The following is a 12082-nucleotide window of genomic DNA, read 5'->3' on the forward strand; positions in this document are numbered from 1 at the left end:
TGTCTTTGAATTTGAGATGTGTTTCTTGTATGCAGCAGAAAGATGGGTCCTGCTTTCGTTTCCATTCTGTAAGTCTATGTCTTTTTATAGGTGAATTAAGTCCATTGATATTAAGGGATATTAATGACCAGTGATTCTTCATCCCTGTTATTTTTGGTGGTAGTGTGTGTGTACTTCTCTTCTTTGGGGTTTACTGTTGTGGCTTTATCTATTGCCTGTGTTTTTGAGTGTGTATCTGACTTCCCTCGGTTGGAATTTTCCTTTTCGTGCTTTCTGTAGGGCTGGGTTTGTGGATAGGTATTGTTTAAATCTGGCTTTGTCTTCGAATGTCTTGTTCCTTCCGTCTATGATGATTGAAGGTTTTTCTGGGTATATTAGTCTGGGCTGACATCCATGGTCTCTTAGTGTCTGCATTACATCTGTCCAGGTCCTTCTGGCTTTCAAAGTCTCCATTCAGAAATCGGGTGTTATTCTGATGGGTTTACCTTTATAGGTCACTTGGCCTTTTTCCTTGGCTGCTCTTAATATTCTTCCTTTATTCTGTACATTTAGTTGTTTAATTATTATGTGTTGAGGGGACTTTTTTGGGGGGTCTAGTCTGTTTGGTGTTCTATAGGCTTCTTGTATCTCCATAGGCATTTCCTTCTTTATGTTGGGAAAGTTTTCTTCTATAATTTTGTTGAATATATTTTCTGTGCCTTTGAGTTGGTATTCTTCACCTTCTTCTATCCCTATAATTCGTAGGTTTGGTCTTTTCATGGTGTCCCAAATTTCTTGGACATTTTGGTTCATGACTTTGTTGGCTTTAGTGTTTTCTTTGACTGATGAAACTATTTCTTCTGCTGTATGTTCAGTGCCAGAAATCCTCTTCCATCTCTTGCATTCTGTTGGTTATACTTGCATCTGAAGTTCCCGATCTTTTACTCAGGTTTTCTATTTCCAGCATTCCCTCTGTTTGTGTCTTCTTTATTTTTTAACTTCCCTTTTCAGTTCTTGGACTGTTTCCTTTGTTTGTTTCATTACTTTTTCATGATTTTCTTTCAGTGCTTTATTGTTTTCTTGCAGGACTTTATTGTTTTCTTGGAGGGCTTTATTGTTTTCTTCCAATATGTTTGCCCTTTCCTCCAGTTGTTTACAGCGTTCTTCCAATTTTCTTGTCTTTTCATCTACACAAGCCTCTACCTTCTTTATAAAGTTACTCATAAGGCTACTTTCCTCTGCTTCTTCCAATTTTTGGTGTTCAGGTCTAGATGTTGGAGGCGGGCTAGGTTCTGGTGATGCTGTATTGCTCTTCATTTTGTTGTATGTACTTCTGCCTTGACATCTGCCCATCTCCTTGTAGTTCCTTCTTGGTCTTATCAGTGTACTTGTTTCAGAAAGAGCTGACAGATTCAGGAAGTCTCTCCCTCTTGTCCAAAGGGGAGTTCTCTTGTCCAACTCTCTGGTCCAGAAGGGAAGTCGGGGGCAGGATGGGAGCTGGGGGCCGGTCTCAAAGTCTCAGGAAGTTTCTGGGGTCTCGGGCAGATGGGCATGGGGGCAGGGCGTGGAGATTGCAGGGCCTGCCGGGGGCCTTGGAAAAGGGGATCCCTCCCAGTGGGGCTAGAAGGGGACTCACCCGGTGGCCAGAGCCTGTGGCCAAGTTGGGCAGGTCTTCCCGGAGTGGCTGGTGCCCAGGGATGGGGTCCAGGTTCCTAACTGTTCTTATAGCTTTTCCATAGATCTATACCTTGCCACGTGTCTCATGGCTTAACAGAATCTTCACGTGCTTCTTGTCATGGCGGCACCTGGCAATGTCTACTTTTGTCTTCCTGTACCCTCCTTTCTCCTCTCTGGTAGTCCCGTCTATACTTCCTGCCTGGCCACTGGCCAATCAGTGTTTTATTTATTTACCAATCAGAGCATTTGACATACAGACCATCCCACAGCAACTCTAGGCCTATAAGGTGAAGATGGATGCAGCAATGTTAGAAAAGAACTTTGAGTGACTGTCCAGGCAACCAGATGTCTTTTGTCATTTCTAAAGTTTTGGAAGTGCTTACAATGCAATGACTTCTGGGGTCTTTGATGGAGTTGAAGACTAGATGGTTATAATTATAATTTTCTTTAATTATGATAAAAGATAAATTAGATATGAAACTTTACACTCACAAAGATAGGATAGATGATAGAATGTTTTACATTATCTTGTCAAATACACATAGACTAAATATTGTAACTGTAATTCTTACTTGATAACTGTTTTGTTATATGTAATCTTACTATGTTAAAATGAAAACTTTCCTTTTTGATTAGAAAGAAAAGGGGAAATACCGTGGGACGGTCTTTCTGCATGCTGTGTATATGCTGCTATCATTGGCTAATAAATACAGCTACTTTAGCCTATGGTATGGCAGGATAAGAGCCAGGAGGGAAATCCAAGCAGAGATACAGAGAGAAGAAGGGTGGAGTCAGGGCAGACAGCATCCAGTCACCCAAGAAACAAGATGCCAACAGACCGGTTATGCTGCGGTCACATGGCAAAATACAGATCAATAAAAATGAGTTAATTTAAGATGTAAGAACTAGCTAGCAATAAGCCTGAGCCATAGGAAACACGGTTTATAATTAATATGAAGCCTCTGAGTAATTATTTTATAAATGGCTATGAGACTGCATGGCTAGGCAGGACAGAGAATGGCTTCAGGCTATACTAGTAAACTTCTTTGCTTTGTCTAGTTTAGTTATTAGACTTACATTTCCATCTTTATTTTAGCTTTAGTCTTCTTCAATGTTTCTATCTCCACGTCCACATTGAATTCCATTATCAATTCTTGGATTGTCTTTTTCATTTCTATCAGCCTTCTGTTTGTGTTTTCAATACTCAGATGATTATTCTCCTTAAGTTATATATTCTTAATTTAATCGAACTGCTTCTCTGTGTCTTCTTTAAACTCCTTGAATTCATTGATGTAGTTTTTGATTATTCTTTTAAATTCTGTGTCATGATGTTCATATAGGAAATTCCCATTGATAAACATTTTTACAGATCTGATATGTTTTGAAGAAAAGAAACTGCCATGATCTTTCATATTTTGATTCTTTTGCAATGATATAGGAAAATGTGAATTTCTTTAGTTATTTCTAAGTTTTATATGGAACAGTTTGAGGAATAATGGAGGATATGTGGGAAGGTTTAGGGAAATGATTTGGGTGGAATGAAGTCAGGTGAACAGAGGGATTTGACCTGGTGTTCGGGCTTTGCTTCATTGTCCAAGCTTGGGGTGTGAACTTAGATATACCTGGGTATAGGTCAGAAATGATGTAGGAAGTTCTTTTGGTTTGGGGGATAGCTAGTTAGTGTTCTGTGCAAACTCTACAGATGTTTTATGTTGCAGGCAGAGGACACCAAACTAAGCTTGGACACCAGATAGGTAGGATTCAGGCATGATGTTGAGGTTTGTGGAGAAGGAGTGAAGAGGAAGGACATGGAGACTCACCTGGCTATACAACGAGATGTCTAGTGTGTGGAGTAGTTAGATGAAATACAGAAATTGAACTGTGGGAGTTGAACATAAGGTGGGTCTTATAGGAGGCTTAGAGGCCAGATGCTGTTCTGGTTTGATCAGTCAGACTAGACAGGGTCATTGGTTGTGGGACAGAGGATATATCAGGAGTGTTTCAGATAAAGTCTCAGTGGGGATTTGAGGGAAATTTGCAAGGGTTAGTCCTGGAGGATAATGAAGAAAATCTTAAATATTTAAATACTTAAGAAGAAAAGTACATACTCAAATTACATATGTTGTGATAAGAAATATGCATCTCTCCTTTACAATGCTTAAAATGAGAGAATAAACTGTTATAGGGGGCCATCTCTTTATGTTTGAGAAAATCTAATATCAGAACAATTGTACAAGTTACTAAAGTTGCTTAAGTAAAAATTTAGTGAAGCTTTTAATTTTTGTGTGTACAATCTTGTTGTGCAGCACCTTTGATTAATAAATAGAAGCTCTTCCCTCTAAACATCTATTGCCCAGTGTCTTCATAAGTGCTATTAGATAGAATACAAACACTGTCTTCTGTTGTCTCCATCAAGGTCAGGCTGAAGAATCAATGTAAGTTCATACGTCTCTAGAGACACACAAAGTGTACTCTTCCCCATGAGATACATATACTGCTTATGCTCTCTGCCTTCTTATTGGCAATGGTAAGAGACCAGTTTCCACTTCACAGCAGGCTGTACCTGTGGAGAAGGAGAACAGCAAAGTACTTTCCTGGATAAGGATGTTAGGTCTATGCTATACATATGAGATATTTCACATGCAACCTCTGTACTTCTAGGGGTCTGTTCCTAGCACAAAAGTAAGTAGTAACAAATATATACGTATAAGTAGTTAGATCTGTAAATGGTGTTAACATACCCAGTCACTTTTATCTCATTAGTTTCACAAAAAGTCAACTTAATGTGTAGAAAGGGTAAGCAGCTGAGTGTAGATAAAATAATACTGATAATTTTTCACTCTTGGGCCACTGCCCTTGGCCCTACTATGCTGCTGTAGGGTAGCCAGACTTCCTTGTTGTCTAAGGACTTTTAGGTTCTGAGCTGATAGTTTCACTCCAGAGGGAGACCACCTTGAAATTTTCTGATATTTATAATGTTCTGTGGCATTAGAAGTCCTCATATTATAGATCATTTTTAATTTCAGAAAGCTGTAGGACTTTCAAAATGCATTTGACATGTCAAATGCTACGTCCCTTTTCTTGGGAGCATCAACTGTTAGACATTAGTACTCTGTGCTGAACATTCTGAAGAAACCAGGAAAAGATGACAAAGAGCAAGGAAGGTACTGGGTATGATTTACATGCTTTAAAAATGTTAGAATCTTTTATAACTTGTAAGAACTTATACAGTCCTTCTAATATAAGTGCAGATATCCGTGAAGAAGGATGAATTTCACCATGGCCATCTAATAGAATAACATTACATACATTGTCTGTTGCCTTGAATATAAGTGATTATTAATGTAGAGGAATCTGTATCCCCAAGATTCTGAAGTTAAAAGTAACTCTCAGGTTAAGATGCGGCTGCATAATCAGGTGTAACTTGATCCACCATGAAAATGGTGCACTATACACCAAAAATACCTGTTGTTTGAGGACATAGATTCTATAAAGAGGAAAATAGATTACATTCCTTTGTAATCTATTCTTTCTCAAACACAAATAAAACAGATTTGTGTGATATCAATAGAAAATATTAGCCTCTGTGAAAAATAATGCCCATTATATGTAAAGAGAGTAATTAAATTTGCTTTTACTATACTCTTAGATTTCTATGGGTTTCTGTATATCTAAATCTCACAGAGAATATGCCTCATCTAGCAAGCCATTATCATCTGGTCCATGGTTCAAAGAGAAGAATCCAAGGGAAGACGATCTTGGCAAACTAGAAATAAAACAAAGTATCCATGGAGCAGCCCCTAAAATCACTGCATAGATAGAGCTAGTGAGTTACACTTGGTGCAATTTTCCAAGATGGGAAATATATTAGATAAGTTTTACCACTAAAATATAGCAAAATTAATTGTATGTTCCTACATTGCTCTTGCTGCCAAGTAACTTTTAGTATATTTTAGACAAGTATGTTTGTAAGATGTAGCAAATAGCAGATCAGTTATTTGATATATAAATATTATCATATACCAGGAATCTGTAAGAAATCCTAGCTTTATAAATTAAAAATCTCCATTGATAGTAAGGAAGTGACAGTCTCGATTTGTACTAATCCCAGATATGTGACTTAAATCAGCTGATTTCTATCCAGTGTAGGCCCCTTCATCCTAGATAATGCTCACAATTTAGTTAGAGACCTTGGTGATATGTAAAATTTCATGGTAAGTTATATGTAGAATAATTTTTCACTTCCTCCTTTCATTCTAGGAGCCTATCATAATTCCCATGTAACACAGATGCAGAATACTTCAGAGATGACTCAGTTTATTCTTTTGGGGTTAACAGATGCCCCAGAGTTGCAAGTCCCTTTATTTATCATCTTCACTCTTATTTATTTGACCACACTGCTTGGGAACCTTGGGATGATTATGCTGATTCTCCTGGACTCGCGACTTCACACTCCCATGTACATTTTTCTCAGTAACCTCTCACTGGTAGACTGTGTTTATGCCTCAGCTGTCACTCCCAAGGTAATAGAAGGATTTCTCACAGAACATAAGATCATGTACAATGAATGTGCTGCCCAAATGTTCTTCTTTATAGCCTTTGCAATTATTGAAGTTTTCTTGCTTGCCTCAATGGCTTTTGACCGTTATGTAGCAGTATGTAAACCCTTGCATTACTCTACCATCATGACAACTACAAAATGTGCCCTGCTTGTTTCTGGTTGTTACATCAGTGGACTCTTACAATCTTCTGTCCATGTTTTTTTCACTTTCCACCTCTCTTTCTGTCATTCCAATGTGATTAACCACTTTTTCTGTGATATTCCACCATTGCTTTCTCTTTCTTGTTCTGATATATATAATAATGAAATTATACTGTTCATGTTGGCAGGGTTCAATGTGACTTCAACTATATTGGTTATTTTGAGCTCCTACCTACTTATTTTTGTTGCAATACTGAGGATGCGTTCTGCTGAGGGCCGGAAGAAGGCCATTTCCACCTGTGCATCCCACCTCACCACTGTTTCCATCTTCTATGGTACAACAACCTTCATGTACTTACAACCCAGTACTAGTCACTCCATGGACACTGACAAGGTAGCCTCTGTGTTCTACACAATGATCATTCCCATGCTAAACCCTCTTGTCTACAGCCTGAGGAACAAAGAGGTTAAGAATGCCTTCAAGAAGATTGCTGTAAAAGCACTGTCTTCACTACAGTTAATCAATTAAATATAAATTTCAAAAAGATAAATATTTTAAAATACACATTTAAAAAGAAAAGGAAGTGATTACATCAAGATTTCATGGGTAATGTAAGTAGAATTTTTAATAAATGGAAAAAATATTTTCAGATCATTATGTCCTTTCAGACAAAGAAAGAATGTATGAGGGAGATGTAAAGTTACCTTATCCAGATACATTAGTAGGACTTTTTTTATTTATTTTTGCTGCCTGACTTAGATGTGACAATGAGGGCCTCATAATCTGAGGTTCTCTCAATAAATTTTTTATTTTCTCATGTCTCATAAGCCACCTCAGACCAAATACAAACTAACCTTGCCATCTCCACCAAAGTGAGGTGGAAGAACCAGTATGCGATCATAAGCACACAGAGACATCTTACCTTGTGGCACTGCTATTCCAGAGATAAGGAGAAAGCTTGCTGTCCCTGCCTTGATATTTGATAGAGCTAAGCCACATTCTGTCCCACAACATAGCTCTACTACATGTAGTGAAGGAGATGATTTCCTGGTTCTGCACATTGGACTGATGTTCTTGACATGAACTGACCCACATCACTCATTTGTGTCACTGTTTATATATCCCTAGAACACTAAGTATCACAACATTGTACCACCATGATCAGTCAGAACTGTAAAAGTTTATGGAACACCTGATGAAACAAAAATGTGAAAAGAAAGCCAAGAAAGGGAAAATAGCTGTAATAAAGACAATGCTAATAGCCATCTTATCATCTTTGCTCTTTTATTTTATCTGTTCTACAGCACCGCTCAACAGCTTCCACATTGCATTCACATGAACAACAGATTCTAGAGTAAATGTTGTTATAAAGATGTTGAATTCCAAATTATATGTGATTAAAAATTTTTATGAGTCCACGTACAAAAATTATTGATCCCATTTGGATTTCAGAGGACATGGCTCTTTCTACATCCATTTGACATGTGAACAGTTTGGGTATTCTATTTAGGATTACTTTACACTAAAACCATAATTTCAATATTAGTCAGTATCCATGAAGAGATCAGATGGTATATGGACAGTAATGGCTCTAATGGTTTTAATTTGAATATTAGCACATTTTTTATATTTTTCAAAAGGCATTCTAAATTATAGAAATATCAGAACAAGAATAATCTATCCTTAGCTATTGGTTAAGATAAGGTATGAACTATCTCTCACTTTGAATGTAAAGGGAGGAAAGTTCAGAGAAATGAGTAATCCTCAAGATTCTCAATTCAAGATTCTATATGCAGAAGTTTTCTCAGGGAGAAATGTTCTGTCCTTAATGCAAACAGAGCAAAATTATGGGGGATCACCACAGCCAACATATAGGAAAGTACAAATAGATATACTTTGTAATACAGCCTGTGGGGGTTACAAGATATGGAAAGTATAAAGTACTATCTATTCTCTCTTACCCTATTCTCACATACTTCCATATGTAGAATAGTGGTCTATGTGAAAAAATGAAGATATTGACATGAAGTAAAAACATCTGAATCTTACAGTAACTAAAAATTCCTTGTTCATATTTTGAGTTACTGAAAATTTTAAAGGCACCAGTACAAGTATGTTCAAAGGATTGTTCATTTCAACTCACCTGTGTTTAAATGCAAGTGTCTAGTTAAAATCTCTCTCTCAAAAAAAGCATGTCACTAGGGAAGAGATCAAATCATTTACCTATCTACTGATATTTAAAAAAATGTAAGCTGGGATGTAGCTCAATGGTATAGCATTTGTTAACTATGAGCAAATTATGCGTTTGATCTCTGACAACAGCAATAGAAAAAGGGAAATAAAAGACAAAAATTAGTGACAAGGGTTTATTACACATGAGATGCACTGATAACTTTTTCTTGCATTGTATACTGATGTATGACTACTTGTTCCCACACTGCACCTCCACTGATTAAGACTCCAGTGGTCATTTTAAGCAAGAGTACCTACAGTTTATTTCAGGTAGTACAAAATAGTCTTTGCTGGCTAACTGTAATAAACAATATGGTATAACAAGCACACTGAAATGAGCCTCTGAGTCATAACTTGTACTGTCTTTTCCAGTTGTTACCAAAGAAATTCTAATGTCCACTTGTATCATCATCAGCCTTCTTCTACTCTGAATTCACTTGATGTTTCTTTACATTAGACAAAACACTGACACATGAAAAAGAATGTTACATGTTTCAAGTGTCATAGTAATGTTCATCTACCACAACAATTAATTTCCTCATCTCCTCCTAGGTCTTAATTTTCAAATGATGATAGAAAATATTTCAGAGGCAAGTGAATGTATTCTTGTGGGTCTAACTGATGCCACATAACTATAGATCTCTTTATTTATCATTTTCACTCTCATTTATTTGATCATGCTGATTGGTAACCATGACATGATCAAATTGATTCTACTGGACTTTCAACTCTACACTCCCAAGTACTTGTACATGTATAACCTTTCCATGTTATAGTATGTTTATTTCTGAGCAGTCACTCCCAAGGTAATGGAATGATTTCTCATAGAAAATAAGATCATGTGCATCAATTAATGTTGTGCCCTGATCTTCTTTGCAGTCTTTGATGTCTCCAAATGTTTTGTCTTAACCTCAATGATCTATGACCATCTTGCAGCAATGTGTAAACATTAGCATTATACTATCATTATGGCATGTACCATAACAATTATCCTAATGATATCTGTCACCTGCATTTGTAGACTCCTTCAATCCTCCATCTATGTTGCCTTCACTTTTCACCTCTCGATTTGTCATTCCAGTGGGATTAATCACTTTTTCTGTGAAATACCACTTTGTTGGCACTTTCTTGTTCTCATATTTCCAAACCAGAGATCATTCACTTTACATTAGCTTCATTCAATGTTCTTTGTTGTTATTCTCTTGTTTGTCTTAAATTCTTCTCTACTTAGTTTTGTTGCAGACCTGTGAATTTATTCAGGTGATGTTCAGAAAATGGCCTTCTACACCTAAGCATACCACCTCACCACTGTTTCCATCTTCTTTGAGACTGTCATCTTCATGTACATACAGCCCACCACTGTATGTGCACTGCGTGAACACTGTTAATATCACTTCTATGTTCTACACAATGGTCAGACCCATGCTTAAACATCTTGTTCATAGACTTAGAAATAAATGGGTTAAGGGTGGTTTGAAAAATGTTTTTGGAAAAGCAAAGTCTCCATGGTCTTAGACATGTGATTAAAAATTGTGTGTAAACCACATGAAACTTCTATTAAAAACTCTACTGTCCAAGAATATTTTCATTGTAGTTAGATTTTGTGTTTAATTTCTCTGTTTTGATATTCCCTTCCTAAGAAATCTTTTCATGATTCTGGGAGATGAATAGGATAGAGGAAACTTTGGGTGCTTTTCCTTGAAATGAGAAGCCATTTCAATTTTGAGATCCGGGGCCTAGTTATAAGTATTATAGGATTCCACACTGAAATTTACAGGATAATCTCACATACATGTGGTGCCATAGTTATTTTTTAATGCCTAGAATTCAAAATAATTCCACAATTCTTTCATACACTAAAATTAACCATTCTCTGGCACTGATGCTCCTGAGAATTACCTTGAATGATTGCCCAAACACCAAATCACATTCATGACTATCTTACTTTCTATATTCATGACAACATACAGAAATTGATATCATGGTCAATCATTATCCATACTTCCTTAATTCTTGAAATCAAAATGTTGAGACACAATCTGATAATAAAGAGTATGTAAAATGAGTAATAAAAAGTCTATTTGTTCCTTGAATCTTAGAAATTTTAAGTATAGTTCAGGAAATAGGAATTTACCAAAAATGACATCCATTATGTTCTTAACTGCTTCTTGGACTGCCAGTCCAATGGATTTTCTCAGGGCAAGGCACATACGGAAACAGACTTTTACTTGGCAAGGACCAGCAGTCCACAAGACAGCATAGGAATTTACAAAATTGATGCAGCTTGCAGGCTCTTTTCTCTCTCATTGTACTGGTGATTCTTTGTGTGGTTTTTAGTTTTATTTGTTAGTCACACATACAATATCTGTGATTTTTCCCTAGAAATTCTTATTTTTCTTAAATATTTTCCCTTATGTTTCAGCTGGGAGATAATGCTTCTCAAATCTCCTATGTGGACTTATTAATTACAACTCCTCATCCTGGGAACTTTAAGTTTTATATGGAGCAGTTTGAGGTATAATGGAGGATGTGTGGGCACGTTTAAGGAAATGGTTTGAGTGGAATGAAGTCAGATGAACAGAGGGAATTGAGCTGATATTCAGGATTTTCTTAATTGTCCAACCTTGTGGTATGAACTTAGATCTACCTGGGTATTGGTCAGAAATGATGTAGGAAGTTCTTTTAGTTTGGGGGATAGCTAGCTAGAGAGTGTCCTGTGCAGGGTCTACAGATGTTTTGTGTTGCAGGCAGAGGATGCCAAACTAAGCTTGGATACCAGCTTGGTAGGACTATGGCATGACATTGAGCTTTGTGGAGAAGGAGTGAAGAGGAAGGACAGGGAGACTCACCTGGCTAAACAATGAGATGTCTCATTTGTGAAGTGGCTGGATGAAATGCAGAAAGTGAACTGTGGGAGTTGCAAAAAAGGTGTGTCTTATAGGAGGCCTAGAGGCCAGCTGAGTTCTGGTTTGATTGGTCAGTCTAAACAGGGCCATTGGTTGTAGGACAGAGGATATATCAGGAGTGTTTCAGATAAAGTCTCAGTGGGGATTTGAGGGATATTTGCAAGGGTAGGCCCTGTAGGACAATGGAGGAAATCTTAAATTTTTAAATACATAAGAAAAAATACACACCAAAATTATATATGTCATGATAAGAAGAATGCATCTCTCTTTTACAATGCTTAAAATGAGAGAATAAACTGTCATAGGGCCATTTCTTAATGTTTGAGAAAACCTAATATCAGAAAACTTGTACAAGTTCCTAACATTGCTTAAGTAAAAATTTAGTGATGCTTTCAATTTTTTGTGTGTACAATCTGGTTGTGGAGCACCTGTAATTAATAAAGGAAGGCTCTTCCCTCTAAACATCGATTACCCAATGTCTTCATAAGTGCTGTTAGACAGAATAAGAACACTGTATTCCACTGTCTCCATCAAGGTCAGGCTGAAGAATCAATGTAAGTTCATACGTCTCCAGAGACACTCAAA

At 36.9% G+C, this 12082-nt stretch overlaps 1 protein-coding gene across 1 annotated transcript; it reads left to right on the forward strand.

The window, feature by feature from the left end:
- The first annotated feature begins 4198 nt into the window (after positions 1-4198).
- On the forward strand, positions 4199-8682 carry LOC143272454 (olfactory receptor 5B12-like). The gene is made up of 2 exons (XM_076567462.1): positions 4199-4338; positions 5917-8682. Exon 2 carries the CDS (start codon positions 5946-5948, stop codon positions 6885-6887), a length of 942 nt encoding a protein of 313 aa, XP_076423577.1. The 5' UTR covers positions 4199-4338; positions 5917-5945; the 3' UTR covers positions 6888-8682.
- Positions 8683-12082: the final 3400 nt, after the last annotated feature.

Source organism: Peromyscus maniculatus, chromosome 1 (genome assembly GCF_049852395.1).
Source record: "Peromyscus maniculatus bairdii isolate BWxNUB_F1_BW_parent chromosome 1, HU_Pman_BW_mat_3.1, whole genome shotgun sequence".
NCBI classification, from domain to species: domain Eukaryota; kingdom Metazoa; phylum Chordata; class Mammalia; order Rodentia; family Cricetidae; genus Peromyscus; species Peromyscus maniculatus.

What these genes read in the sequence shown, in the direction of transcription:
- LOC143272454 (XM_076567462.1), top strand. Translation starts at nt 5,946, where the DNA reads ATGCAGAATACTTCAGAGATGACTCAGTTTATTCTTTTGGGGTTAACA.